This window comes from Tupaia chinensis, unplaced genomic scaffold, assembly GCF_000334495.1.
Source record: "Tupaia chinensis unplaced genomic scaffold, TupChi_1.0 Scaffold000275_1, whole genome shotgun sequence".
NCBI lineage: Eukaryota > Metazoa > Chordata > Mammalia > Scandentia > Tupaiidae > Tupaia > Tupaia belangeri.
In genome coordinates this window covers 6,095,259-6,123,165 of record NW_006159757.1, presented here as the reverse complement: position 1 = coordinate 6,123,165, position 27,907 = coordinate 6,095,259, and the positions used below count along the sequence as shown (strand labels likewise).

General features: G+C 39.0%; 1 protein-coding gene across 1 annotated transcript in view; it reads left to right on the top strand.

Annotated features, from left to right (window-relative positions):
• TAF3 (TATA-box binding protein associated factor 3) overlaps positions 1–27,907 on the top strand; it is a 229,043-nt gene that overhangs the window by 187,357 nt on the left and 13,779 nt on the right. Inside the window, exon 4 of the mRNA XM_006150038.3 lies at positions 5,877–5,959. Within this exon, the coding sequence (XP_006150100.1) occupies positions 5,877–5,959 (83 nt within the window). The remainder of the gene's footprint in view (positions 1–5,876; positions 5,960–27,907) is intronic.

Sequence of the window (27,907 nt, the reverse complement as noted above, 5' to 3'; positions counted from 1 at the left end):
TGGACTTTACCTCTTTGGTGAATTGGGAAGCTTAGTAATCCACTGTAAATGCTCTCCTGCTTGCCCCAATTCTTAGCATTACTCCAAAGTGCTGTTCTTTTATTTTAACCCTTGAAAGCTCATGTTGTCCCCCGGTTTTGGCTTCATGCCGTTCAAACATGGTGTTAGCTGTATTGTTTAAGTAATTGAAACCATTGTTGCTTAGTTGCTTTCTGGGAAGTGCACATGAGAAATTATTTTATGATTGTAGGATGTCTGTGTGTTTTTATTCTGGTGGGCATTCAGATAATGTGAATGAAAATCTGGAAAGAAATTTTTATTTAGAAATTTTACTTTCCATATATTATTAGCATCCTCATTCATCCTTTCCTACACTTTCTGGATTTTTTTCAAGTTTAATTTGATTTATCCTCTTTATAAAATGAACGTATTTCAGTAGTATTTAGGTAGATTTACCATATGTTGAGGTTTGGGACTACCCCCGTTTATGTCTATTATGTGGTATTACTGATAGCTCCCTCTTTCAGTCTCAGAGGTAGCTGAGTTTGGTTGTTATGGTTAGCATAATTAGAAATAAAACTTTGAGCTGAAGTTGTAAGTTCTAAATCATTCATTAATTCAGACATTGACAGGATACCTGTTGCCTTCAGAGCATATTCATACCATTTTTAACTGATTTATAAAATATGCCTCTATTTTTGCTTACATATTTTTTACATGTTATATCATTTATGGTAGGCCATAAATAATGTCTTGATTCATTTGCCCTGCCGAGCCATTTAAGACTATATGAAAAACCCAACTAGTTTAATTGAACAGAGCTGAAACCAGTTCATCTCAAATTCCACATAAATTAGCCTTTCATTGATGGAAAACAAAACAAAACGAAACTTTTTGACTAACCCTAGCCATCTCATCTATATATTATTCATCATAAGAAACATTGGCCAAGAAAGGTAACAGCTCCATGCAGACATCAACATGATCAGAAGAGGACTCAAAACATGTCTTAGAGAGTCAAGGAGTAGTGAGTGATGTAGAACAGGAGCTGAATTTGGTGCCTGGAGTACTGAATTTAGCCCATTGATTTACTAATGTTATAACTCTAGGCAAACTACTTCCTCTTTCTGAGCCCTCATTACATGGGACTAATAATGCCTTTCACCTTACAGAGTTGTAACAGTCAAGTTCGATAATGTGCATAGAACACATTTCGTGAAGTACTATACAAGTGTAAGTTAGAATTATTGTGTGGTATGGTAAATAGAAATGGGCCAAACACATAATGTAAAGTATAATAATAGTAAAGCAGAAATATTTTTTACAGAAAGGCAAATAGCTTTATTTTTAAATAAAAAGAAAGGTTATTTTTAATGTTTAAATAATTGTATAGTGGGTTGAAGGAATAAGAACTATTATTCCCAATACATTACCACTTCTGAGTATTCGACCCTAAAATTCTTTAGAATTGAGGAGATACAGGAATGCTATGTAATTTTTCATTGTCTAAATCAAAAAGGCTACATTTAAGCCCAGTTTTGCTGTTTGACTATAAAATGGAAAAGGGAAATGAAGTAGAAAAGAAAGGAAAAATAGTCTGTCATTAATTTACCTGTGAAATGGAACCCATAATATCTACCCTATAAGTTTGTTAAAAAATCCTGAATCAGAAAATCTGAAAAATAGGGGCTGGCAGGTGGCATGGTAGATAAAGGCACTGTATTCCCCCACAGCCAACCACAGTTCAAGTCCCAGACCTGGTGGCTTGCTTTCTTGCTTTCCCTTTCTCTCTCTCTGTCTCTCTCTGCTCAAATCAAAAAATAATAATAACAAGTGGAATTAAATAAATAAATGAATCTTTAAAAAAAAGAACATCTGAAAAAATAGCCAAACACAATGCCTGGGAAGTTGTAAGTAGGTTATAAATATTTATTTCGGCTGTATTTGTTTATTCACCTACAGATAACACAGAAAGTGAGACAAATATGGAAGTATTCATAGTTCACAAAATACAGACTGAATTATTGGTTATCGGATTTGATTAAATATGGAATTCTGTGTTCAAAAAGAAAAACTGAAGAAAGGAAACACAAACCCTAGCTAGTTATACACAAGTCTTGGGCTACCCCCACTCCAGTGACTCTTGACCCTCTGGGACCTTGAGGAAAACCACTTAACTATAATGTCTGAAGAATTGGGCAAATGACAGAGATATCAGCCAAAAAGTGAGACAGAGGTTTTTGTGGGGAGGCCAGTAAGGGGTTGTGATAGGATGATATAATAAGGTAAGCTGGATGTGATAGAGTGGAATACTTATAGAATATTTAGTTGAAAGTGATAATGCTGCATTTTCTTCTCCTTTATTCCGCTCCTGGGATTTTGGACTCATGGGACCTATTCTCACATTGCCGGATCTGGGACTCAAACTGTGGTTGGCCATTTGAGAGTCCAGTGCCTTAACAACCATGGCACCAGCTGGCCCTGACAGAATTATTTGACCTTTATTTATTTATTTACTTATTTCTAAAATTTGACCAGAGGGGTAGGAGAGGGAGAGAGAAAGCAAGGAAGCAAGCCGCCAGGTCCAAGACTCAAACCACGGTCGGCCATATGAAAGTTCAGTTCCTTAACTACTATGCCACCTGCCAGCCCCCGAAAGGAAGGTTTTTTAAAGATAGGATTGAGCATATTTAAAATAGATGAAAATAATTACTGGAACAGACAGGTTGAAAATACTGTCCATAAATAAGCTAATGATGGAGGTGGATTCTAGTGCGGGTGTGGATGCAGAGAAGTTTGTAAGTTTATAAGAAGTTGAAGGAGTCCCTAGTGGCTTTAGTAGTGTTCCCTATACAGTTTACTGAGTGAAAGGGGAAAGGAAATCATGGGAAGGGTCATGCAAGAGGTAAAGGTTTTGGAATCATTGCATAATAGTTATGCTTTAAATGTATCCCAAATGCTTATTATGTGTCAGACCTTGTTATAAGCACTGAGAAATAGCATTAAACAAAACAAATGTGGTCTCTGCCTTTGTCTGGGTTAGCTCGTAATCCAAATAAACATTTGGTAGTGAAGGCATAAACAAAGATGGAATTTTAAAATTTTTTCTTAGTATCAATCAGTGCTTTGGAGAATAGTTTTAGATTGGTACTGGATGAATAGTGGAATAAGCAGGGGGCCAGAGGGTTGAGGGCACTTGCAAGATAAGTTGGTAATTCAGCAAATGTTTATTGAATGCCTCTTGCATGCCAGGCACTGTTCAAAAGAATGATGAAAGCAGTAGCTCTTGATGTGACAATGAATTAGAGAAAAACAAATTAAAATAAAAACAACTCTACAAGGAAGCAGATAAATATATATGATGAAAAGGAAGATTTGATCCATGTATAATATATTAACTATGTATAAATCATTTATAAATATGTATAATTACATATTTAGAGTTATATATAAGTAAAATATAGTTTTGTATATAGTAATAACTATATATAAATTAAGCATTTTTTTCTTTTAGAATCTACATAGTTTCATTGTGATGTAATTCTTGAGCTTGAAATTTATTTATCAGTGGTTTGCAACTAGTTCTCAGTAACTGCCAGTGAACTACCAGCATAAGTATATTGTCACCTGAGGCCAGGAATGTTAAACATCTGGCAGTGCTCCTGACCAGTAACAAAGAACTGTTTTAGCAAAAGTGCCAATCAAGGAACCGGCAGGTGGCATGGTGATTAAGGGCACTGGGCTCCCACATGGCCAACTGCAGTTCAAGTCCCAGACCTGGCAGCTTGCTTTCTCACTTTCTCTCTCTCTCTCTCTCTCTTTCTCTTTCTCTCACTCACTCACTCACTCACTCTATCTCTCTCTGGTCAGATTGAAATAAATAAATAAAGTTAAATAAAATAATTCTTTTTAAAAAATGCCAATCAAACCTGCTGGAAAACTCTGACACAGGGCTTGCACAGTTTTTATTTAGTTTGTTTATTCAGAATATGTATCATAAGATCTTCAAACCAAAAATTGTGATGGGACCCTTTTAATAAGATATTTAATTTGTATATTTCTCTCTCAGACTAACTGCTCAAATATTTATAAGGTCTTCAACTCACTCAGGAGTCATTGCCTTCACCATATATCTTTTCTTTTCTTTTCGTTTTTTTAGAAGTTTGCTTTAGGGTGCATGCACTCGCCAGAAAAAGAAAAAGAGACAGAGAGAGAAAATGAAAAGGACATTGATAAATCACCTCCCCATGGGGGAGGTGGCCACACCACAATCCCTTTTCCTCCATTTTCCTCCAGGGATGTTAGGCATGCACGTACATACACACCCTGGCGTGATTTTCAAGCTACCCGAGTTGGGACACGAACTGTGGTTGGCTGTATGGAAGCCCATTAACATAGCCGCTATGCCATCTGCTTGTGCCATGAATCTTTGCTAAAAAGAGAATGATCTTTTTTTTTTTTCTTTTATAGCATTTCAGATCTTTTACTACTAACCAAAATAGAACTTTGTTTTCTTTTTCTTTTGTCTGTGTGTGTGTGTGTGTGTGTGTGTGTGTGTGTGTGTTTCCTTTTTTATTTAATTTGCTATTTGTACACTTGCTAGGGAGAGAGAGAGAGAAAGAGAAAGGGAAAGGCAAGTTGAGGATCACCCACCAGGGCAGATGCTACACCGCAGTCTCCATCCTCCTATCGGCTTTATAGGCATACATGCACATATGTCTGGTGTGTTTTTTCAGGCTTTTAGGTCTGGGATTCTAACCAGCACAGTCAGTTATGTGGGATCTAGCCACCTAAACCACCACACTAACGGCTGGCCTCCAATGGAAGTTCTGATGCTGTGATTACACTTGGAAAACTTTCTTATACGGTAATGCAAACTTAGGATGAGTTTAATGTTTATCAAGTCCCACAAGTAGATGTGTTTTATAGGGAAAATGTAGTTTTTCTACTTAATGTTAAGTCTGGCAGTTACTTAAATTTTCCACCAAAGGATCTAGATCATCTTTTTTTTTTTTTTTTAAGAGGTTTTTGCTATAGGGTGGGTGCGCTCGCCAGACACAGGAGGACAACGAGAGCGCTCGCCAGACAGAGAGAGACAGAGAGACAGAGAGATAGAAAGCGAGAAATCACCCCCTCAGGGGGGATGGCCACGCCGCAATCCCTTTTTCATTCTCCTCTCGGGATCGTGGGCATGCACGCAAACGCGCCCGGCATGAGTTTAAGTCACTGGGTCCGGGACACGAACCGTAGTCGACTACGTGAGAGTCCAGCAACATAGCCATTACACTAAACTGCTGGTCTCTAGATCATCTTTTTTAAAGATTTTTGCCATAGGGCACATGTACTGACTGGAGAGAGACAGAGAAGCAGTGAGAGGGAAGTAAGAAATCATCCCCCACTGGAAATAGCCACACTGCAGTCCCTTCTCTGTTCTGCTGGGATCTTGGGTTCCCATACACATGTTCCCAGTGTGATTTCCAAACCCCCAGGTCCAGGACTCGAACTGTAGTCAGCTCTGTGAGAGTCCAGCGCTTTAACCACCACGCCACTTGCTGGCCCCCAATCTAGATATTTTTGCTTAAGAATTCTAACCATAAAATCAAAGAAATTTAACCAAACAAAATAGAGATAGCTTCCATATTTACACAACATAATTAAAGTTTATAGACTTTCTCATTATGGCAGGTGACCTTTAGTTATTGAGGAAGAGAAACATAGAATAGCCCGGGTTATCTTTTGCTTTTAGCATGTTAGCCATATTTGAGGCTTAAACTTGTTTGTTCAGTTTGTGGGGTTGAGAAAGTTAGAGGAGGTGGGAGATACTTTTGCTGGTGGGGAAAAAAAACTAATGAATGCTAATGTACTAACTTCCACAGGTAAAAGTAGAACCAGTCGTTCCAGCCCCAAGCCCAGTTATCCCCAGATTAACTCTCCGTGTTGGTGCTGGCCAAGACAAAATGTAAGTATAAGCATTTTAATTTAGAATGAAACTAACAAAACCTTCTCCACCCTTTTCTAATGGATTTAGAACTCTACAAACCTTTTCCAGGCATAAACAAGTAGAGTCAAGCTTTATTTTGAGAATGCTTTGGTTTCAAGTTTTTATTGGTTTCCTGAGAGTAAAATGCTTTTTGCTTTGTTTAACATATAGAATCCTCAGGGCCGGTGGGTGCAATGGTGGTTAACAGGTGCTGGATTTCCACATGGCTAAGCGTGATTTGAGTCCTGGACCTGGTCGCTTGCTTTCTCACTTTCTCTCTTTCTGTCTCTCTCAATCTCTGATCAAATTATAATAAAAAAAAAATGATTCTTTAAAAACATATATATATAGGATCCTCTTGTTCTTTTTTCTTTTTTCTTTTTAGGTTTTTGTCATTGGGCACATGTGCTCCCAGAGAGTGACAGAGAGGGAAAGTGAGAAATCAACCCCTGGGGGGAATGACCTTGCACAATCCCTTTTCCTCCATTCTCCTCTTGGGATCTTGGGCATACATGCCAGGCATGAGTTTCAAGCTGCCAGGTCTGAGACTCGAACTGTGGTCAGCTGTAGGAGACCAGTGCAATGATCACCATGCCACCTGCTGGCCCCTGTTTTTTTTCCCTTTTTTTAAAAACTGGCATATGACATTGTTTCTCCATAGTGTTTAGTTAAGGTCCTAGTTGTCTCAAAAAGAAGATTCTTATGTGTTGGATAGAATATAGGGTTGTCGGAAAAGTCATGGTACATTTTTGCATAGACAAATGTAGAAAAATATGTCATGACTTTTCTGACGACTCAGTATATACAATATTCATAAGTCATTAAAAATCATTCTCCTTGTTCTAAAAGCTTATTAGATGGGCCATCTGGTAGCATGGTGATTAAGGCAGCTGGATTCCACATGGTCAACTTCACAGTTTGAGTCTCGAATTGATGGCTTGAAAAAAACACGCTGATAAGGTGTGTGTGTGCCCAGAAATCCCAAGAAGAAAGTGGAAGAGAGACAATTACGGTGTGACCCTAAGATATTAAAAGATGTGAGAGGGAACCAGCAGTTAGCGTAATGGCTATGTCGCTGGACTCCCACGTAGTCGACCGCGGTTCGCGTCTCGGACCTGGTGGCTTAGAACTCACGCCAGGCGCGTGTGCGTGCATGCCCAAGATCCCGAGAGGAGAATGGAGGAGAAGGGATTGCGGTGTGACCATCCCCCCTGGAGGGTGATTTCTCGCTTTCTGTCTCTCTGTCTCTCTCTGTCTGTCTGGTGAGCACACGCTCCCTGTAGCGAAAAAACCTCTCAAAAAAAAAAAAAAAAAAGAGATGAGATTTAATAGATCTTATTACTCTGGAATAAAATGTCCAATGTCAAGGAAATTGTAATACCCAGACATTTTAGACAAATTGCCCTTAAAAGTGTAATATTCTGTAACATTGCAAACTTTCAGTTATTTAGGTAAAAAAAAAAACCATGGTATGTGAAGGATTAATCATTTGACCAAGAGCAGATGCAAGAAAATTCTTAAAATTAACCAAGAGATTGATTGAGTGATTTTAAATTTAAAGAGAAAGAGGTCCAAGTCACATAGTAGTGGAATTTTATGTAAAACAGAACTTATTCAGTAAAGTACATTTGGTGTTTTTTTGGTCTAAATCAGGGATCACATCACCTACAGTTCATGGACCAAATCCATCCCACTGCCTGTTTCTGTATGACCTACAAGCTTAGAATGTTTTTTTTGTTTTCAGATTGCTGGAGAAAATTAAAAGAAAAATATTTTATAACACTTGACAATTATATGGTATTCAGATTTCATAATCTTTTATGGTTTTAGCACTAGGATATATGTTTTATTTTATATTTAGAGGTGATAGATACATATCCATGTACCTTTAGTTAGTTTGTCAACACTTTCGGGAATGAACTGATGCTCTTTTGAAGTGAAATTAATGAGCCAACTGGGATTCAAAAAGAAGGATTTGAATATTTCAGGGTTGGGCAGGTTGGCATTAGTGGGGAGTGTTTATTGCTGAAGGATAGACCAAAAATAGTCTCAAAATTATAGGAAAAAGAAAAGGCTTTACAGGGTACAAATTATACCCTCTTGGTGGAAGATCTTTAAGGCAATGTTTAGTTTCTAAGTCTTAAATAAAAAAGGTTTGTCTTCTGCCCTTAATCCTGAAAGGCACTTTGAGGTTAGATTGTTTCCCTGTTTTCTGTTAATGCTCCTTGAAGTGAGACAGAAATAACTTGTTTTTCCCTCGATTTACATTCCTGGAAATTTTATTTTAAAGGGGTTGTGGTGAGTCTAGTTATCTGCTCCTGATAGTGTTAACATTCAAGGTGACTTTCCAAGGACCTCAAATTCCTTTAACATGTCCCCCAATAATGTGTTTTCAAGTTTCCCTATAGTCTGTATTGATGACGAAACTAGAATCCTGACTGTGAAATTAAAATTTCAGCACCTGTCAAGTGTGAATGGGAAACAGCGCATGCGAATTCCTTGTTGAAATACCTGAGACCTGAGAGTCAGGTCTTGCCTTGATGTGAAGTAGCAAGCAGATTTCAGCTTGCCCAGGAGCAACTAAATCCCAGTAGTGCCTGGAACTCTCTTGATCAGGGTCCTAAGGTCCCACCTGGACTGGGGGCAGAGAGCGCGGTACATGTCATGTCACTATGGTAGATGGGAGAGGAGCAGCACAGTCACCATGTTAGTTGTCACCGTGGTATTATTCACTAAATTAGTTTATTTTGAGCAACTGTATGAAAACTTACCTGACTGTGGTATTCATTCTTTCATTCATTTATGTGAAGGAAATAGAGCAAAGTAATATGATGGAATATCTTAGGGACAGGGACTACTTAGATAGAATTGTCAGGAAAGACATGACAAGATAAGACCCACAACTATCTAAATTTAAATATGACTGTATTCATTTATAAATGTGTTCAAGGACTCTTATGAAAAAGGTAACTTTAAATATTAAAGATACTGAAAGATACAGTGTGGGGACCAGTAGTTGGCGTAATGGAGTCTCTGGACTCCCATGTAGTCAACCGCAATTCGAGTCCCAGACCTGGTAGCTTAAACTCACACCGGGTGCATGCGTGTGTGCCCAAGATCCCGAGAGGAGAATGGAGGGTGATTTCTCACTTTCTGTCTGTCTCTCTCTTTCTGGTGAGCGCACGCACCCTATAGCGAAAACCTCTCGGGGGGGGGGGGGGGGGAATACAATGTGAATTTACAGAAAGAATTTAGGGTGAATAATGACAAGGGTAGGAACATAAGCATTCTTCCACCTACATTTCTTAAATGTGTTTTTTAATGCCATCCTCTTAAAAGAAGCTTCTACCCTTTTCCATAAATGTATCTACTCCAAGAAGCTTCTACCCTTTTCCATAAATGTATCCACTCTTCCCCATGGGCAGAGTAGCTCTTCTGCCCAGCGGTGCTATTTATGCTGACGGCTGGGATGACTGTATTGGGAAACTGTGGGCTGCTCGTCCTGTTCTCAGTACCTTTTTGCCTTCCTTCAGTAAGCTCGCCAGAGAAGGGGTGACTAGTTGGGCCCCTCCAGCTGTCCCATAATGATTGGTCTTCTTTTTTTTCCTAATTAATATCTAATAATACATTTGATCAAGTGATACAGGAATCATTTATTCTGCCTTTTGGGGGACAATATTGTTACCAGTGATAATTCTAAATTCTCTTTGACTGAAAGTACATAATAGGTATCCTGTATGACAGCTTAATCCTTTTTTCAGTATGTACAAATTATGTTGATATATTTTTCAAAGGCCATTTTATTACATATAGTTTTCTTTCTACTGACATTTTGATTTCTAGTGGCAACTGCAGTGGTTTCTTAGAATTCTAAAAGTTATTCATCAGCCCTCTCAGAGGTGCTGCAAATTTGATGCTTTCCTTTTCATGTCATTCAGCTTTTGTTACAGAGTTTAGCTTATGCTTGGGGGGGGGGGGGCTTTGTAATTGGGGGGGTGGGGGTGCTTTGTAATAGTTGCAATTTTTAAATTATTTCTGACTGTGGTGAAAATAGGAGCTAAATTTTTGCTTGTTAATCCTGAAAAAAATATAAAGGGCTTAATCTTTAAAAACAAAATATTTGTAACTATTCTCTTGTCTTCATGTGATCTGGATTTTTCCAATTAATGCTTTTTGACAGTAGAATTAGACAATAATTGTGGACAATTATAAAAATACTCATTTAAAATATTTTTTAAAGAATTATTTTGTTTAACTTTACTTATTTTAATTTGACCAGAGAGGGACAGAGTGAGAAAGAAAAAGAGAGAAAGTAAGCCACCAGGTCTGTCTGGGATTCGAACCGTGGTTGGCCATGTGGGAGTACAGCACCTTTAACCACCACGCCATCTGCCAGCCCTAATCATTTAAAATATTTTTAAGAAAAATGAACTCTCATATTATTTAATTTGTTTTATTTATTTTTCCCTAGTAGGTAAAATTTTTCTTATTGAGATCTTCAGTTATTTTCTGGTTTATCCAAACAAGGAGTTCTTGATCCTTTAATATCACTCTCATTTTTAACTGACCTAGAATTATGATGAAGTCTCTAAATTTAATTTTTTTCCCCCGGCACATTGCAATTTGTTCATTAGCATCAACAATGCAATATGCTTAAGAGAAAAAAAAATAGTATACTGTCAGAAAAACTGGCTTTAAGTTTTGGGAAATACTTTTACTACATAGTAAAACAAGTGGAAAGATTATAATCACAGCATTTCCATCTTACTTGTAAACAATTACAGCAGTTCTTACATGGATGCCACATTAGAAGACTTGGGAAAATTTACTGGATTCCATTCTAATGCAATTAGAGCTAATTTTGTTCTTTAAATGAATAAAAGGTCAGCTAGTAAATCTAGCTTATCTTGAGTCCAGACTTCAATAAATTGTTTTATTTAATTTGTTGTAAAAGATCTTATCCTTAATGGGTCTAGGTCTTATTAGTTCACTTAGGTTTTAAAATATTTATGACCACCTTTTTAGATATGATTTGAATGATAGTTGGAAAGTTTCTCTCTGCAGTGTTATCAAGGACCTAGATCACTAATTGAGTGAATATAGGAAGGTACTTAAGATTTGTTATCTAGAAAAAGCTGATGTGAGCTTCTAGAATTTACATGTTTTTTAACCTGTGACAGACAGAGATAATTTAGCTGTATCATGGTAACCTTTTGGATACTATCTGATTATAATTTCTCCTGAAGATCAAACTACTCATGCTGCTGGGATTTAAAATAAATATATGCCTTCTGATGAAAACTGTTAGTTACTCTTATTACTAATGACAACATAGAAAATTTACATTTTTCACATTCTGTTGTTTCCTGTCATTTTGTGAGTATGTTTGGCACTTTCATAAAAATGTTTGAGGGATTGTATAACGTCATTTTTCATCTATTTCAACTATTATTTGTAGCTTGGGTATCACTGCAGGACTTCTGTACTTTAGAATGCTGGCAACCTTTTTTTTTTTTAACATGGTGGCCAAAGTGTCAACAAGGGAACTATTTGCCCCTTGCTGTTGAGGTTTGCTCTTTTGGGTTCCAGACCTGTATGTACCCTCACAGCTTTTTCTCCAGACTCCAAGGAAGAGCATCCTTCTTTGTTTTTAAGAGCAACCCTACTCTTGGGCCCTCCATTAAACTACCTGTCCTGCCTCCTCTGGAACTTTATTTTTTTCTCTGCTTTCTCTTCCCCTCTGCATATTTCTCTTCTACATTTTCTCATATTTTTTCTTGAGTCTTATATTCTCCCATCTTAAACTCTCTCACCTTCAGCAGGCCTCCCATATACATGAGAAAAAGGCTGTATCACTTCCCATTCTGGCTTCTTCTTTTAATTTAATTTAATTTTAATTTTACTTATTTATTTATTTATTTATTTGACCAGAGAGACACACACAGAGAGAGAAAGAGGGAAAGTGAGAAACTATGCCACCAGATCCAGGACTCGAACCATGGTCGGCCATGTGGGAGTGTCCAACACCTTAACCACCACACCATCTGCACTAAATATAGAAGTGTCCTTCCAGCTGAGTGCTTTCCTTTTCTTTGGGTAAATACCAAGCAGTGGGATTACTGGGTCATATGGTAATTCTATTTTTTAGGTTTATGAGAATCCTCCATATTGTTCCACAGGGATGGTATTAGTTTCCATTCCCACCAACAGTAGGAGAGTTCTCTTTTCACCACCACCTTGCCAGCACTTGCCCTTTATTTTTTTGATCATAGCTATTCTTACTGGGGTTAAATGGTATCTCATTGTGATTTTGATCTGCATTTCCCTATGATAAGAGAAGCTGAACATTTTATCATATGCACTTTGGCCATTTGTATGTCTTCTTTCTAGTGTTTTCTGTCTAGCTCATTGGCTCATTTTTCAAATTGGACTACTGATTTTTTTTTTAAGTAAGCTGCTTGAGTTCCTGGGAATTGCATTGTGACAAAACCCTGTCAGGGTGCCTCTGTGTGTGTGTGTGTGTGGTGTGTATGTCTCTGTCTTGGGCTCTCATATTCTCTCATAAAAGACATGAAATAAACCTTAAAAACAAATAAATTATTTTAAGAAAACATTGTTACTTTTAATCTTTTGTGTCCTTTGGATAAAATTGAGTATAACAAGTGAAAGGGTAGGGCCAGCAGATGGCATAGTGGTAATGTCACTGGACTCCCATATATTCTACAGCGGCTCAAGTCCTGGACCCAGCAGCTTAAAACTCAAGCCAGGCACATGTGCGTGCATTCCCAAAACCCTAAGAGGAGACTGGAGGAAAAGGGATTGCGATGCGGCCATCCCTTCAGGAGGTGATTTCTCACTTTCCCTCTCACCATCTCTCTCTGTCTCTCTGGCGATCACACACTCCCTATAGCAAAAATCTCAAATAAAGAGAGTGAGCTCAACTGGAGCCAGGCAGTAGAGTAGTGGTTAAGATAGATGGATCCCATGTGATCAACTTCACAGTTTGAGTCCCGGACCCAGTGGCTTGAAAAACCTGAGGGGTGTGTGTGTGTGTGTATGCCCAAACTCCAGAGAGAATGGAAGAGAAGGAACTGTGGCACAGCTATCCCCCTGGAAGTGGGGGAGTACTTTCTCACTTTCTCCCTCTTGTCTCCAGCAAGTGCACACACTCAATAGCATATTTTAAAAATAAAGAAAGAAAAAGGGACCAGTAGTTAGCATAATGGCTATGTTGCTGGACTCCCACGTAGTTGACCACGGTTCGAGTCCCGGACCCGGTGGCTTAAACTCACGCTGGGCACGTGTGCGTGTGTGCCCAAGATCCCAAGAGGAGTATGGAGGAGAAGGGATTGCGGCGTGGCCATCCCCCCTGGGGGGTGATTTCCTGCTTTCTGTCTCTCTGTTTCTCTCTGTCTGTCTGGCGAGTGCACATGCCCTATAGCAAAAACCTCTCAAAAAGAAAGGAAGGAAGGAAGGAAGGAAGGAAGGGAGGGAGGGAGGGAGGGAGGGAAGGAAAAGGAAAAGGAAAAGGAAAAGGAAGGAAGGAAGAAAGAGAGATAAAATGTATAGCCTAGTAGTCCAGCAGGTGGTATGGTGGTTAAGGTGCTGGACTCCCACATGGTCGAACACGGTTGAAGTCCTGGACCTGGTGATTTGCTTTCTCACTTTCCCTCTCTCTCTTACTCTGTCTCTCTGGTGAAAACACTAGCCCTGTACCAAACTTTAAAAAAAATAAAAAAGTGTAGCTTAGAAAGCAAATGTTCCCCGAGTTTTACCTTTACCACAAGATAGCCATTGTAAACTGTTCAGTATGTGTTTCAGCAGGGTTTTTTGTTGTTGTTTTGTTTTTTTTTTGTTTTTAATTTTTGCCACAGGGCATGTGCACTCGCCAGAGAAACCCTGTAATGTCCTTGCTGAGATCATGTGTATAACCCTCAGTCGTCACTGTGACCTTGGCGTCGTGATGCTCTAATTGGTTTGCTTCATGTGTCCAACTGAGAAGAAGGGATAGGATAAAGCCTACCCATAGCATATGGCCTGGAAGGATGAAGAGAGAGTGATCTGAAGGCAAGATAAGGGCAAATGAGTGCTGTATAGAAATGGACAACAAGGGAGCAGACAAGTAGCATAGTAGTTAAGGTGCTGGACTCCCATGTGGTCAAATGTGGTTCAAGCCCCAGATCCGGTGGCTTGAAACTCATGATGGACACATGTACATGTATACCCAAAATCCTGAAAAGAGAATGGAAGAGAAGGGATTACAGCATGGTCATCTCCCCTGGGGGGGTGATTTCTCACTTTCTGTCTCTCTATCTCTGTCTCCAGCGAGTACACACACAGCAAATATCTCTTTAAAAAGATACACACACACACACACAAATAGGCAGCCACAATAAATGTCCATTCTATAGTGTAAAATCTTAATTTATGAACTTTCTACTTCTGTTTGCTGAGATCTGCCAGTATGCTGAATGCTAAAGCCATTAAATTTATTTATTTCCTAATGCCATGAAAAATCTATTTACATCATTTGTCAGTCATTCCTTCCATAAATTCCTTCCTTCCTTTGCTGTTTTAAATTTTCTATGAAATCTAAAATATAGTATTAAGCCCTATGAAATGGCTTGATCAAATTGAATATTGTTTGGTATGAAATTTCAATATGTATACATCTCTGGCAACATTAGTAAGCTTTTTGAAGGAAAATTTTAGAGTTTACCCATTAGTGCTGTATACATGGTAGGTACTAAATTAATATCTGTTTGCTAGAAATTACCAACATTGGAATTACTTCACTGTATGGGCATATTTAAAAGCTGATATCCTGGGGCCAGCAGGTGGCATGCTGGTCAAAGGTGCTGATCTCCCACATGGATGACTGTGGTTTGAGTCCTGGACCTGGCAGCTTTCTCACTTTCTCTCTTTCTGTTCTTCTCTGGTCTAATTAGTTAATTAATTAATTAATTAAAGTTAAATAAAATAATTCTTTTTTTAAAAAAGCTGATATCCTAGTTTCTGGGGATTGTATTTACCAGTAATATTTACCAGCCTAGGAATTATGATCTCTGTGTTTCTTTTTGGTACAAAATCCATTGACTCTAGGTTAGATAGTATTAACTGGGTAAAGATGAGACAGTGACTGGTACTATCTATAATCCAGAGTTTGAAAAGAATGCTTCCAGAATAAATGTATGAACATCTGTAATATGATATACATTTATCTGTTATATTTTTATAAATGTGTGTATATTAAGTATAGTATTTTTCTAAAGTTTATTAGGTCTTTTATAATTAAAAGATCTTTAAAATTTCATTTAGAATTATGTTTGTTTGGTTTTTATTCTAGCAAACCCCTTTAAAATTAACCACATATATTCTAAAGGAATTTAGTTCTGGCTAATGTTAAACATTAACCTGTTTTTGAACATAGCTTTCTAATGTATGTTACAACCCAGTTGAGGAATACTGATTGATCTGTATATGGACATGTGAGATCTGCTAAAACACAGAAGAGCATTGAGCATCATTAATGCTGTTAGGCTCAATTTGTTCTAAATTAAGATGAACAGGTGAGTAAACCACAATTGTAATCAGTAAATGGCCTTTTTTCTTTTTTAGTTTTTTTCCATAGTGTATGCTCACCAGAGAAAGAGAGGGAGAGAGAGAATGAGAGAAAGAGTAAGAAATCAGCCCCGAAGTGGGACAGACACACCATAATTCCTTCTCCTTCTGAAGTTTGAGACATACATGTACACATGCTTGGTATGATTTTGAAGCCACCAAGTCCAAGACTCTAGCTGCAAGTTGGCCACATGGGAGTCTAGGACCTTAAAATACCAGCTGATGAGCCAGGACTTGAACCTAATCAGCCATGTAGCATTCAGCTTCCTTTGTGCAGCACCCATCTGCTTAGTTACAGTCACCTACTGCTTCACCAGGGTATATTTTGAGTTACCTCTACTTTCTTCTGGGCTTTCTAGCATGAACTGTTTCTCTCTGTATGTATGCATACAGATGTAATTCCATACATGTACTTTAAAATATTGTCATTATTTAATTTTAAAGAAAAGGAAACTAAAAAATAACTTTTACCTTTTTTTTGGAGAGGTTTTTTGCTATAGGGCGCCATGTGCTCGCCAGAAAGACAGAAAGAAACAGAGAGACAGAAAGCGAGAAATCACCCCCCCAGGGGGGATGTCCACTCTGCAATCCCTTCTCTTCCATTCTCCTCTCGGGATCTTGGGCATGCATGCACACGTGCCTGGCGTGAGTTTAAGCCACCAGGTCCAGTACTTGAACCGCAGTTGACTACATGGGAGTTCAGCGACATAGCCATTACGCTAACTGCTGGTCCCACCTGACGTGAGTTTTAAGCTGTTGGGTCCAGGACTGCTTCATGGGAGTCCAGCGATATAACCATTACTCCATCTGCTGGCCTGGAAAAAATAACTCATATAGAATAGGTTTTCAGATTGTTTAGCATTTGTTTGTCTGGCTTATTGGCACACTCCCTAGTACATATCAGAATTAAACAATTCAAAAAGCTGTCAGCTACTACAGGCTATATGGGGCCCAGCAGGAGGGAGAGGAGAATACCAGAGGTAACTTCAGAGTTCCAATCTGAGCTCACATTCAGTTTCAGATCCTCAGCCATTCTCTCCAGAAAAAAGTGCAGCTGACTTCCATTCTTTCTCAACATAGATTCTGGCTAAGGTTAAAGGTTTTCTCACCCTTCTAAGGCCATCCTTGATGTTAGAGGATACTAGGAATAACTCCGAGGAAACAAGAAGAACAAAATCCAAAGCAACTCTCCACAGTTTACAACTAAATTGTTATTCAGGCCTTTTATGAGTTTAGGAGCTACAGTGACTTTTTCTCCTCTCCCTTTCCCCACTTCCCTCTCTTCTTGTTTAGGATAGTGCATGTGTGCACGGAGGAGAGAGACAAAGAAGCACTTGAATGGGGCCTCATCCCACTGTGATCCTCTTTTCCCAGTCCTTCAGCTCCTCAGGCTCCTTGGACTCCAGGGTGCCCACACCTCAGCCCTACCTGTTTTTAGGCTGATTTGGGGATCCAAACCAGTGGTCAGCCAGCCATATGGTTTCCAACCTTACAGGGCACTTGCTGTACCACATTGGCTGTGCATACACACCCATGTCCAAGACATTTTTGCAGATGACGGAGCCAGGACTTGAACCCCAATCATCTGTGTGGCATTCAGCTTCCTTTCTGCCTAGTTACAGGGCCAGCCCTCTGCCTTCTATATTTTTTTTTTCCAATTTTCTTTTTTTTCAGACTTGATCTTGCCATATTATGATCCTCCTGCCTCAGCCTCCTCAAGTTATTAGGATCATAGGCCCTCACTACTTTGTCCATCCTTCTTTTATTTCTTTCTTTTAGAATGATCTTAAAGAGATAAGGGGGTGGGCATTGATTTATTTATTCTTTAAATTTGCTTTAGAGCATGTGCACTAGTGGAGAGAGCTGTCGGGGGTGGGGGTGAGAAAACACTCCCCAGGGAGAATGACCATGCCACAGTCCCGTCTTCTCTCAGACTGTGGGCACACATTTCTTCTCTCAGATTATGGGGACACATACACACACATTTGACATGTTATTCAAGTGGCCAGGTCCAGGACTCAAACTGCGTGTGGCTATGTGGTATCCAGCTTCCTTATCCACCATGCCATTTGACTGGTGTTTACCAGTTGGGTATATTTTTAACAGAATCTCATGACAGTCCCCTTCTCAGTGCTCCTCAGGATCTTGGGTGCATTTTTCAGCTTAACCACGTGACTTTTAGCAGTGCAGTTTGGTATGCTACTATCTGCACCACCGAGGCTGCACCACTAACTTATTATATAGTATTAAATGTATTCTTTTATCTCATATTTTACAATTCAACAGTTACACATATTCTTTTCTAAACAAATTGTTAAAACCTGCTCCTCTCATTTTGGAAGATCATTGTTAATTATCAATATAATATCAAACATCCAGTCTAAAAGGAGAAGGATGTTGCTAGGGTCAGTAAATAGACACACATAGACACATACACATGTGTACTTACTTTAGCCCACACAGATAAATACACACACTATGTATCACATGCTATAAATGTTTATAATAAAATATTTTTTCCATACTTCTTACAAAGGAAAGTATGTAAAGCATGGTTTTTGGTGAAGATCCAACAACTGTTTTCAAATTTTAATATATTTTGAAGTGGTAATGTTGGATTTTTCAAGCATGACTTCAGTAATAACTGAATTTTATAATACTCCAGCAAGATATGAATCTTAATCACAATCTTGTTCATTTTTCAAGTTCACTGAATATCATCTTATTGCTTTTAATGTTTTCAAATAACTTGGGATGTTATTTGATCTTAAAAAAAAAAAAAGTAAAGGCATGTCTCTTATAGTTAACTTGCAACTTCAACATACTTTCATGTAAAAGCATCTTTTACTCAGTAATTACTCATTCTCCTGTGTAGACTGTAGGCCCAGGGATAATTGAAAATAAAATTTTATCCATGTTGAATGTTCATTGTCATTTGACTTTGTTTTTTTATACTAAAATCACTCTCTCTCTTTTTTTGGAGAGGTTTTTTTCCGCTATAGGGCACGTGCGCTCCCCAGACAGACAGAGAGAGACATAGAGACAGAAAGCGAGAAATCACCCCCCAGGGGGGATGGGCACGCTGCAATCCCTTCTCCTCCATTCTTCTCTCAGGATCTCGGGCATACACGCACACGCTCCCAGCGTGAGTTTTAAGCCACCAGGTCCGGGACGCGAACCACAGTCGACTACATGGGAGTCCAGCGACATAGCCATTACACTAACTGCTGGTTCCCAAAATCACTCTCTTTTTGACTGTAGCAGAACAGAAGCCTTTCTGAAACTGTAGAATCTTTTAAAAGTTCTGACTCTAGAGAATTTTGTTTTTGAAAAGCTCTGTCAACATGCTCCTAGACAGTGCTCTCAAAGTTGATATTTTTAAAAGTTAATCATTGGAGGACCAGCATATGGCTTAATGGTTACATTGCTGGACACCTACATAGTTGACTGTGGTTCAAGTCCTGGACCCAGTGGCTTAAAACTCAAGCCCGGCACGTGTGTGTATGTGCCCAAGATCTCAAGAGGAGAATGGAGGAGAAGGGGTTGTGGTGTTGCTATCCCCCCTGTAGGTAATTTCTTGCTTTCTGTCTCTCTCAGGTGAGCTGTAAATATTTATAATAAATATTTTTTCCACATATCCTATAGCAGAAATCTCTCTTGAAAAACAAAAATTGGGGGCGGCAAGTGGCATGGTGGTTAAAGGCGCTGGACTCCCACATGGCCAACCACAGTTCAAGTCTCGGACCTGGTGGCTTGCTTTTATATATATATACATACATACATAGTGGAGCAGGTGACGTGGTGGTTAAGGTGCTGGATTCCCACATGATTGATTGGAGCTCAAGTCCCAGATCTGGCAGCTTGAATAAAGAAAAAAAAATTTAAGAGAGATTTTTGCTATAAGGTACATGTACTTGCCAGAGAGAAAGAAAACAAGAAATCACCACCACCACCACCACCACCACCCACCCACCACCCATGGAGGATGGCCACCCCACAATCCCTTCTCCATTCTCCTCTTGGAATCTTGGGCTTTTTTTAAAAGAGATTTTTGCTATAGGGCACTGACCAGAGAGAAAGTCACAGAAAGCAAGAAATCATGCCCCAGGGGCAATGGCCACACCATAGTCCTTTCTCCTCCATTATCCTCTCGGGATTTTGGGCATGCACATACATAAAACTCTGCGCCTGGCCAGAGTTTTAAGTCTTCAAGTCCAGGACTCCAACTGTGCAATCGACTAGATGAGAGTCCAGCAATGTAACTGTTACGCCACCTGCTGGTTTCGCAATTTGAAAATTACACTGGATGTTTGTTTGTGTATGCCCAAAATCCTTGGAGGACTCACTTTCCCTCTGTCTCTCTCTCTTTCTCTCTTTCTTTCCAGTGAACACATGTGTCCAGTGTCTTTTTTTTTTTAAAGTGGGATTAGCAGATGGTGTAATGATTACATTGCTGGACTCCCATGTAGTTGACTGCGGTTTGAGTTCTGAACCCAGTGGCTTGAAATTCACACCAGGTGCATGTGCATGCGTGCCCAAGATCCCGAGAGGAGATTGGAGGAGAGGAGAAGGGATTGTGGCATGACCATCCCCCTAGGGAGTGATTTCTTACTTTCTGTCTCTGGCAAGTGCATGCGCCCTGTAGCATAAATCTCTCTTTAAAAAAAAAAAAAAAAAGTTACCATATACATCCTCCTCTACAGATAGATAACTTGTGCCTATTGATTGTTTTTTCCCGAGCCACTCCTTAGTACCCCCTACTTATAATATTAAAATTTTTGTTCTATAATGGGCATTTAGCACTAGAAACTTGATTGGATTCAAATTCAACATTTTGTTTCTTTTTTGCAAGGGTATTTTACCACATGGATAGGCACATAATTTCTACTTGTTATATTCTTGGTGATACTGAATCAGTCGTTTAGGTGTTGTGAAATGGTGGATTTTAAAAAATTTAGCATTTCTTTCACACTTAGTAGCCAAAATTGCTTAGTAAAAGGGAACTTTCTCCATCACTTAAGGCATTCTGTTTGCCTTGAAATATATTTTATAAAAAAAAGGCAGGGTGAATGCTTTATTCATTTTACTAGACAGCCTTCAGGGAAAGGAGTTGATGGCATCAGTACCATAACTATCTATCTCCAGTGGTGATCTCTGGGTTTTAGTAAGATCCCTCCCTCCCTCCCTCCCTCTCTTCCTCCCTCTCTTCCTCTCCCTCGCTCCCTTCCCCTTTCCCTCTTCATTTCCCTCTCCCTCTCTCTCTCCCTCTTCTTCTGCTCTTCCTCTTTCCTACTTCCCCATTCTCCCACTTTCTATGTGGATCCCTGGAGTGTGCTCATGTGTGATTTTATGTATGTATGTATCTATCTATTTATTTATTTATTTATTTATTTTAGAATTTTTTTGTCATAAGGTGTATGCGCTTACCAGAGAGAGAGAGAGAGAAATGACTCTCCAAAGGAGATGGCCCCACGGCAGTCCCTTCTCTCCTCTCCTCTCAGGATTTTGGGTATATACACACACAAGCCTGGTGTGTTTTTCAAGCCTCCAGGTATAGAACTCAAACTGCACAGCCAGTCATGTCAGATCCAGTGTCTTAACCACCTACTGGCCCTCCTTTATTCCTTTTTGTGTTCAAATTGTTCCATTTTGACCAGTGGGAACTCCTTCGTGTTGTTGCCTACTGATTTTAATATAGCCTCATTCATATTTGATGGCTCCCTTTACTTTCTGGTACAAGATGTTTCAGATTTATCTTGTATATTGCCTCTATAGTCTTGTGTATATCCATAGACTTGGAATTAGCAATTCCTTCAAGGAACTTTGGTTCTTTTTCATGAAGAGTGGTTTTTAGGAATCACAATCTGGCAGTAGAGTTGCCCATTACCTCCTGGTCTTTATAAAAGACAGAACTAGTATGTTTGAAAAGAAAAGAAATATCTTACAGTGATATTTCCAACTCAGATCTAACGTTATTGTTACTTTTTTATTTTTACTTTATTTTATTTTTATTTATTTATTTATTTTTTGGAGAGGTTTTTTTGCTATAGGGCGCATGCGCTCACCAGACAGACAGAGACATAGAGACAGAAAGCAAGAAATCACCCCCCAGGGGGGATGGTCACGTTGCAATCCCTTCTCCTCCATTCTCCTCTCGGGATCTTGGGCACGCATGCACACGCACCCGGCATGAGTTTTAAGCCACCGGGTCCGGGACGCGAACCATGGTCGACTACATGGGAGTCCAGCGACATAGCCATTACGCTAACTGCTGGTTCCCGTTACTTTTTATTTTTGATAGAGATTTTTTTGCAATGGGTCATGTGTGCTTGCCAGAGAGACAGAGACAAGGAGACAGAAAGCAAAAAATTACCTCCCAGGGGGAATGGTCACACCTCAATCGCTACTCCTCCATTCTCCTCTCAGGATTTGGACATGCACGTACATGCACCCACTGGATCCAAGACTCAAACCACAATTCACAACATGGACTCCAGTAATGTCACCAGTACGCCATCTGCTGGTGCCACTGTTACTGGCTTTTTAAACTTGCTAAAGGGTGCATGTGCTCACTGAAGAGAGAATGGGAAACTAAGAAAGCATTACCCCATGAGGGATGGCCATGCCACAGTCCCTTCTCTATTTCTCCTTTTGAGATTTTGGGCACACATGTACACATGCTTGGAGTATTTTTTAAGCTGCCAGGACCAGGACTCAAATCGTGCAGTTGGCTATGTGGGATCCAGCTGCCTTGACCACTCTGCCACTGGCTGGCCATAATTTATTACTGTTATTTCTTTGAATTATTTCCGTGTCTTTCTTTTTTTTTTTTAATTTATATTTATTTATTTTACATTCATTCACTGCACATCCAGAGCATACTGTATATCGACTTAATAATATTACTCTACATGTAATCATCAACGAATAATTTTTCCTTTCTTGTTTCTTATATATTTTTCATTTTTCCCCTTTGATTCCCTACTTTACCCCCTCTGTGATTTCCCACCCTCTTCCCACACTGTCTCTAGTATTTACAGTTGCTTTTCATGCCTCTTCCCCCCCCACATTTTATTGATGTACCAAAAAGCTTAATTAAATACTTTCAATAGCAAGTTCAGCTGATATATACATATCTGTGAACACATGTCTGATGTTAGGCATAAAACTCAGTGAGTAGAATGAACATACTATAAAGTAGCACCTAGCTGAGGCTATATAGCTTACTGTGGTCATTAAATAAGTATTTTTTTTTTACATATTTTTTAATTTCAAGAGAAGTTTTAGTTTCAGTTTTAATAAATCAAAATCACAAAATGTTAAGAGAAATTTGCTTAATACTTAAAGCCAGGAAAAATGTTAGGATTCTATTTCAGTAGTAAGTAAATGAACTTATAAACAGCTCAAGGGAAGACAGGAAAACTTTAAATCTAGAAAATAAAGCATAGGTGAAATCAGTAATGTTTTAGTCAAAAGTTGTACATTGTATTTCACCAGTTCAGTCTCATATAATCTCTCTTATGTTGTAGTCCAATCTTTCTGTTTAAATCCTGGAAGATAACATTCAATTCTGGACTTGTCTCTACCATTAAGTTGGCAGTTTTCTTGATTGTTTTTTGAACTCTTATTTCTGTGTTTAGTTTTTCTTTTAGTACTCTCTTAAGAACTTCTTGGAGAGCTAGACTGGTGTTGGTAAATTCTTTCAGATTTTGTTTATCTGAGGATGTTTTTGTCTTTTCTTCCCATATGAAGGATAATCTTGGCTGATATAGAATTCTTGGTTCAAATTGTTTTTCACTCAACACTTCGAATATCCTTTCTCTCATTGTTTCCAATGAGAGGTCTGCTTTTAGCCTGATGGAATATCCTTTGTAAGTAACTTGACGTTCCTCTCTTGCCATTTTTAGAATCTTCTCTGTGTAGTTTTGGTCAATCTAGCTATGGCGTGCCTTAGAAAAGATCTTCTTGAGTTGATTCTAGGTGCGTCCTTTGTATTTCTTAGGTCTGGATATTTGAATGCTTCTCTAGGTTTGGAAAGTTTTCTTCCAGGATTTCATGGAATAGATTATCAATGCCCTTATTAGTTTGTTCACTTTCTGGGATATCAATTATCCAGATGATTGGAGATTTAATGGTAGCTAATATTTCTTGTATATTATTTTCATTTTGTTGAGTTATTCTCTCAGTCTTTTTGATGAATTTTTCTAGGACAGAGTTTCTGTCTTCTACATCTCAGATTTGATCTTCTGGATGATCTAATCTGCTTTTAGTACTTTTAAGGGAGGTTTGATTTCCTATATGGTAGCCTTCACTTCTAACAGTAACATTTGATTCTTTTTTATGGTGTGTATTTCCTCTTTCAACTCATGCAAGAATTTCCGCACCTCCTGGAACTCGTTGACTCTCCTATATCTTCTGGAGTTCATTGTCTCTCTTCTCTTGCATCTCTCTTAGCTTTGTCACTATGAATATTCTAAATTCTTTATCTGACATTTCCATTGTACTGTCTGTGCATGAGGAGCTGTTCTTTTCTCTTGGGGGAGGGATAGTCTTTTGGTTTCTCATATTTCTTGTGCCTCTATGGTGGTTTCTGGTCATCTGATGAATTGTACTTTTTTTCCTAATTTCTTGAAGTTAAATCTGAGTGTTCAGAGGTGTGCAGGAGTTGATAATCAACCATCTCTCTGCCGTTCCGTTTTTCTTAGAATCTGGTGGATCTCAGGGTCTGGAGCGTGAAGACTGACGAGAAACTTCAGTTGTCTAGTCCCTAAAAAGGAATTACTAATAGCTCAAATGCAGATGACTTTTCAAAGGACCTGCACTTTACAAACTCTATCATTCTGGTGGATCTTGGGGTCTGGATGGTGATGTCTAAGCTTGTGTCTTTCTTTTTATATTAGAGCTCTTGAGTCTCAGGACATCTGGTGGCTAAGCTGACTGGATCCCACATGGCTGATCACATCATTTGAACCCTAACCCTGTGATGAGAAGCGTACCTGGTGCCTGCGTGTGCGTGCCCAGAAACCCAAGAGAATGAGGAGTGGGGATTGCAGTGTAGCCATACTCCCTTGGGGGTGCTTTTTCACTTTCTATCTCTCTGTCTCTGTCTTTCTGGCAAGCACACACACCCTATAGCAAAAACCTCCCCACCCCAACTTTTTAAAATTTGATTTTTTGAATATGTAGGCCATTTACCTAAATGCAGAACTGAAGCTATATGACAAGCAATAACTAGAGAAGTTTAGTTTTCATTTCTTTCTCTATACCCTTTATACTATTTATCCTATGGGTTACCCTTTAGGGTATTTTGTTCGGGTTGGTTTTTTATTTTGTTTGTTTTGTTTTTTCATCTTTTTAAATATTTCTTACGTAACTTTTGTACATTACTTATCACTTACCTTGGTATTAATGCCCTTTTAGCGTATTTTATGGATTTTGAAAATAGGACAAAAGAAGTATTATCATATGGGCATCTCCCCTAGAAATAAAGATTCTATAATGGCTATATTTTCCTCTAATTACTTCATGTAATTTGTTTCATTTTTCAAATAGGTCATGCCTGCATTAAAAGATAAAATGTTTGCTACTTGATATGTACTTGGGCTATGACAAGATAAAATATCCGTTTTATGAGATGATGTAAATATTCAAGAGGCAAGCCATGAGCTTGAGGAATTAAATCCATTTATAGTTGTGTTATAATTATATGAATGCTAAAATTTGAGCTGTGAGGATCAAGAAGAATAAGGAATAGTGATTGATTTGAAGAATCAACATAAAACTGATTCTCATAATTGTCTTTGGGTATTTGTTCCTTTTGATCAAATGCAAAATATGGAAATGACTATGTTACAGTTTGGCATCTACTGATATTCTAAAATATAATTTCTCCCAAATTCTGAATATTTATTTATATACTTAAATTAGATAAATTGAACATTTTGGTGTATTCATTTTCTATTTCTGCATAACAAATGACCCCAAAACTCAGAGATTTAAAGTAATTCTACTTGTTTCTTGTGAATCAGAGGTTTGGGTGACTCTGGCTCAAGTCTCTTAAGTTACTGGGACCAGCAGTTGGCATAATGGCTGTGTCGCTGGACTCCCATGTAGCCGACCGTGGTTCAAGTCCCAGACCTGGTGGCTTAAACTCATGCCAGACGCATGTGTGTGCATACCCAAGATCCCGAGAGGAGAATGGAGGAGAAGGGATTGCAGCGTGGCCATCCCTCCTGGGGGGCAATTTCTCGTTTACTGTCTCTCTTTCTCTCTGTCTTTCTGGTGAGTGCACACACCCTACAGCAAAAACCTCTCCCAAAAAAAAGTTACTGACCCAGACCACAGTCATCCAAGGCTAACCAAGGCTGGAGAATCTGCTTCAAGCTTACACATATGGGTGTTTGCAGGAGGCCTTTTGGGCCCCTTTAAAAGACAGCTTCAGCATTGTCACAACATAACAGCTCGCATCCCCCAGAGTGAGTGATCCAAAATAGAGCACGGTAGAAGCTGCATCCTTTATGTCCTACCTGGGGGATCACTCACTATTATTTACACAGTACCCTGTCAGTCATCCAGTTTAGCCTGTTCAGTCTGCAAAGAGACCACACCAGTTACGAACACCAGGAGGCCATCTCCCACACTCAAACTCTGTATTTCTGACATTTTATGAAAGTAATAAAATAAAGATTCATACACACACATGAAGACTTCACAAAGTTTGTGGAAAAATGGGATTAAAGTACAAGTTTATTTTGGTGCAAAAAAAATTGGAATCAATTCATAGTTTCATCTTTCTTTCCTTCTTTTTTTAATTTCCAGAAAGCACATGCATTCATGAGAGAGAGAGAACGTGCGTGTGCACACACATACATCCCTGCAGTGCAGTGTGTTCACACCACAGTCCCTTCTTCTATTTGGATTTAGGGTACACGCATGTTTTTTCAAGCTGCCAGGACCAGAATTTCAACCCTGATTGGCCATGTGAGATTCAGCTCCCTTAAACACTAGGCTATGGAGCCAGCCCCATAGTTGTTTTTTTTGGAGAGGTTTTTGCTATAGGGCGCATGCGCTTACCGGAAAGACAGAGACAGACAGAAAGTGAGAAATCACCCTGAGGGGGACGGCCACACCGCAATCTCTTCTCTTCCATTCTCCTGTCAGGATCTTGGGCACGCACACACATGTGCCCGGTGTGAGTTTAAGCCACCGGGTCTGGAACTCAAACCACATTCGGCTACATGAATGTCCAGCAACATAGCCATTATGCCAGTTGCTGGCCCCGCCCATAGTTTTTTTTTATAATACACATTTTCTATAAACTTCTGAGGACCCCTCATGCATGTGTGTATATACACATACATACACACACACACACACACACACACACACACACTACACATGCACACAGTGAAATATACCTGACCTATTAATATTTTATAGTAATTTTATTATGAAAACTCAGTTTAATTTTTTCCTTATGGTTGTGAGGAGGGGTTAGTTTAACATGCATTGTGGAAGGGTTAGCAGATGGCGTGGAGGAGGCAGCTGGATCCCCCACGGTTGACTGCATAGTTCGAGTACCGGACCTGGCCTTGAAAATTCATGCCAGGCACATGTGCATGTCTAAAAATCCCAATAGGAGAATGGAAGAAAGTGGACTGTGGTGTGGCCATCCCCACTATGGGGTGAGTTCTCACTTTCCCTCCCTCTGTGTCTGTCTCATTCTGGCAAGCTCACATTCCCTGTAATGGTAACAAATGACCAAAAAAATGCAACATGGGAATCTAAAGATGACTACTATTTCTGAGATTAATTTGAAATACAAAACTGAAGAAGAGCGAATCATGGTATCAAGAACCTATTCTTAATGTAAAGTGTTTTCTCAAATACTGAAGAACTTCCCTGTTCAGAAGTTTATATTATATAATGTTCATGGAAGTGATTATAGTAGTTTTTACATGCGGCATCATTTTCTTACCATTTTTAAATGACCGTTCCTTTCTAGGAACAAATAAGTAAACCATTGTGAGGAAACTTTTGAACTTTGTGTGCAGTTTAGTGGCCAGTTATTTAGACTTTGTTAATTCAGATTACTGGTTTCATAGTGTTTGTGCACAATAGCTGGATAATGAGAATCCTTAACTCCCTGTGTAGACATACCCAGGTTGTGTTTGCCTCTAACCTTGGAGTCTCTGTGTGGCTGGGGAGGTGAGAACTGGCTCTTTATTGACTTGTCACGCTGCGAGTTTGCATTCCAGGCCAAACAGCTCATGACCCATTCTGTTTCACTGTTTTGTAGTAGGGAAA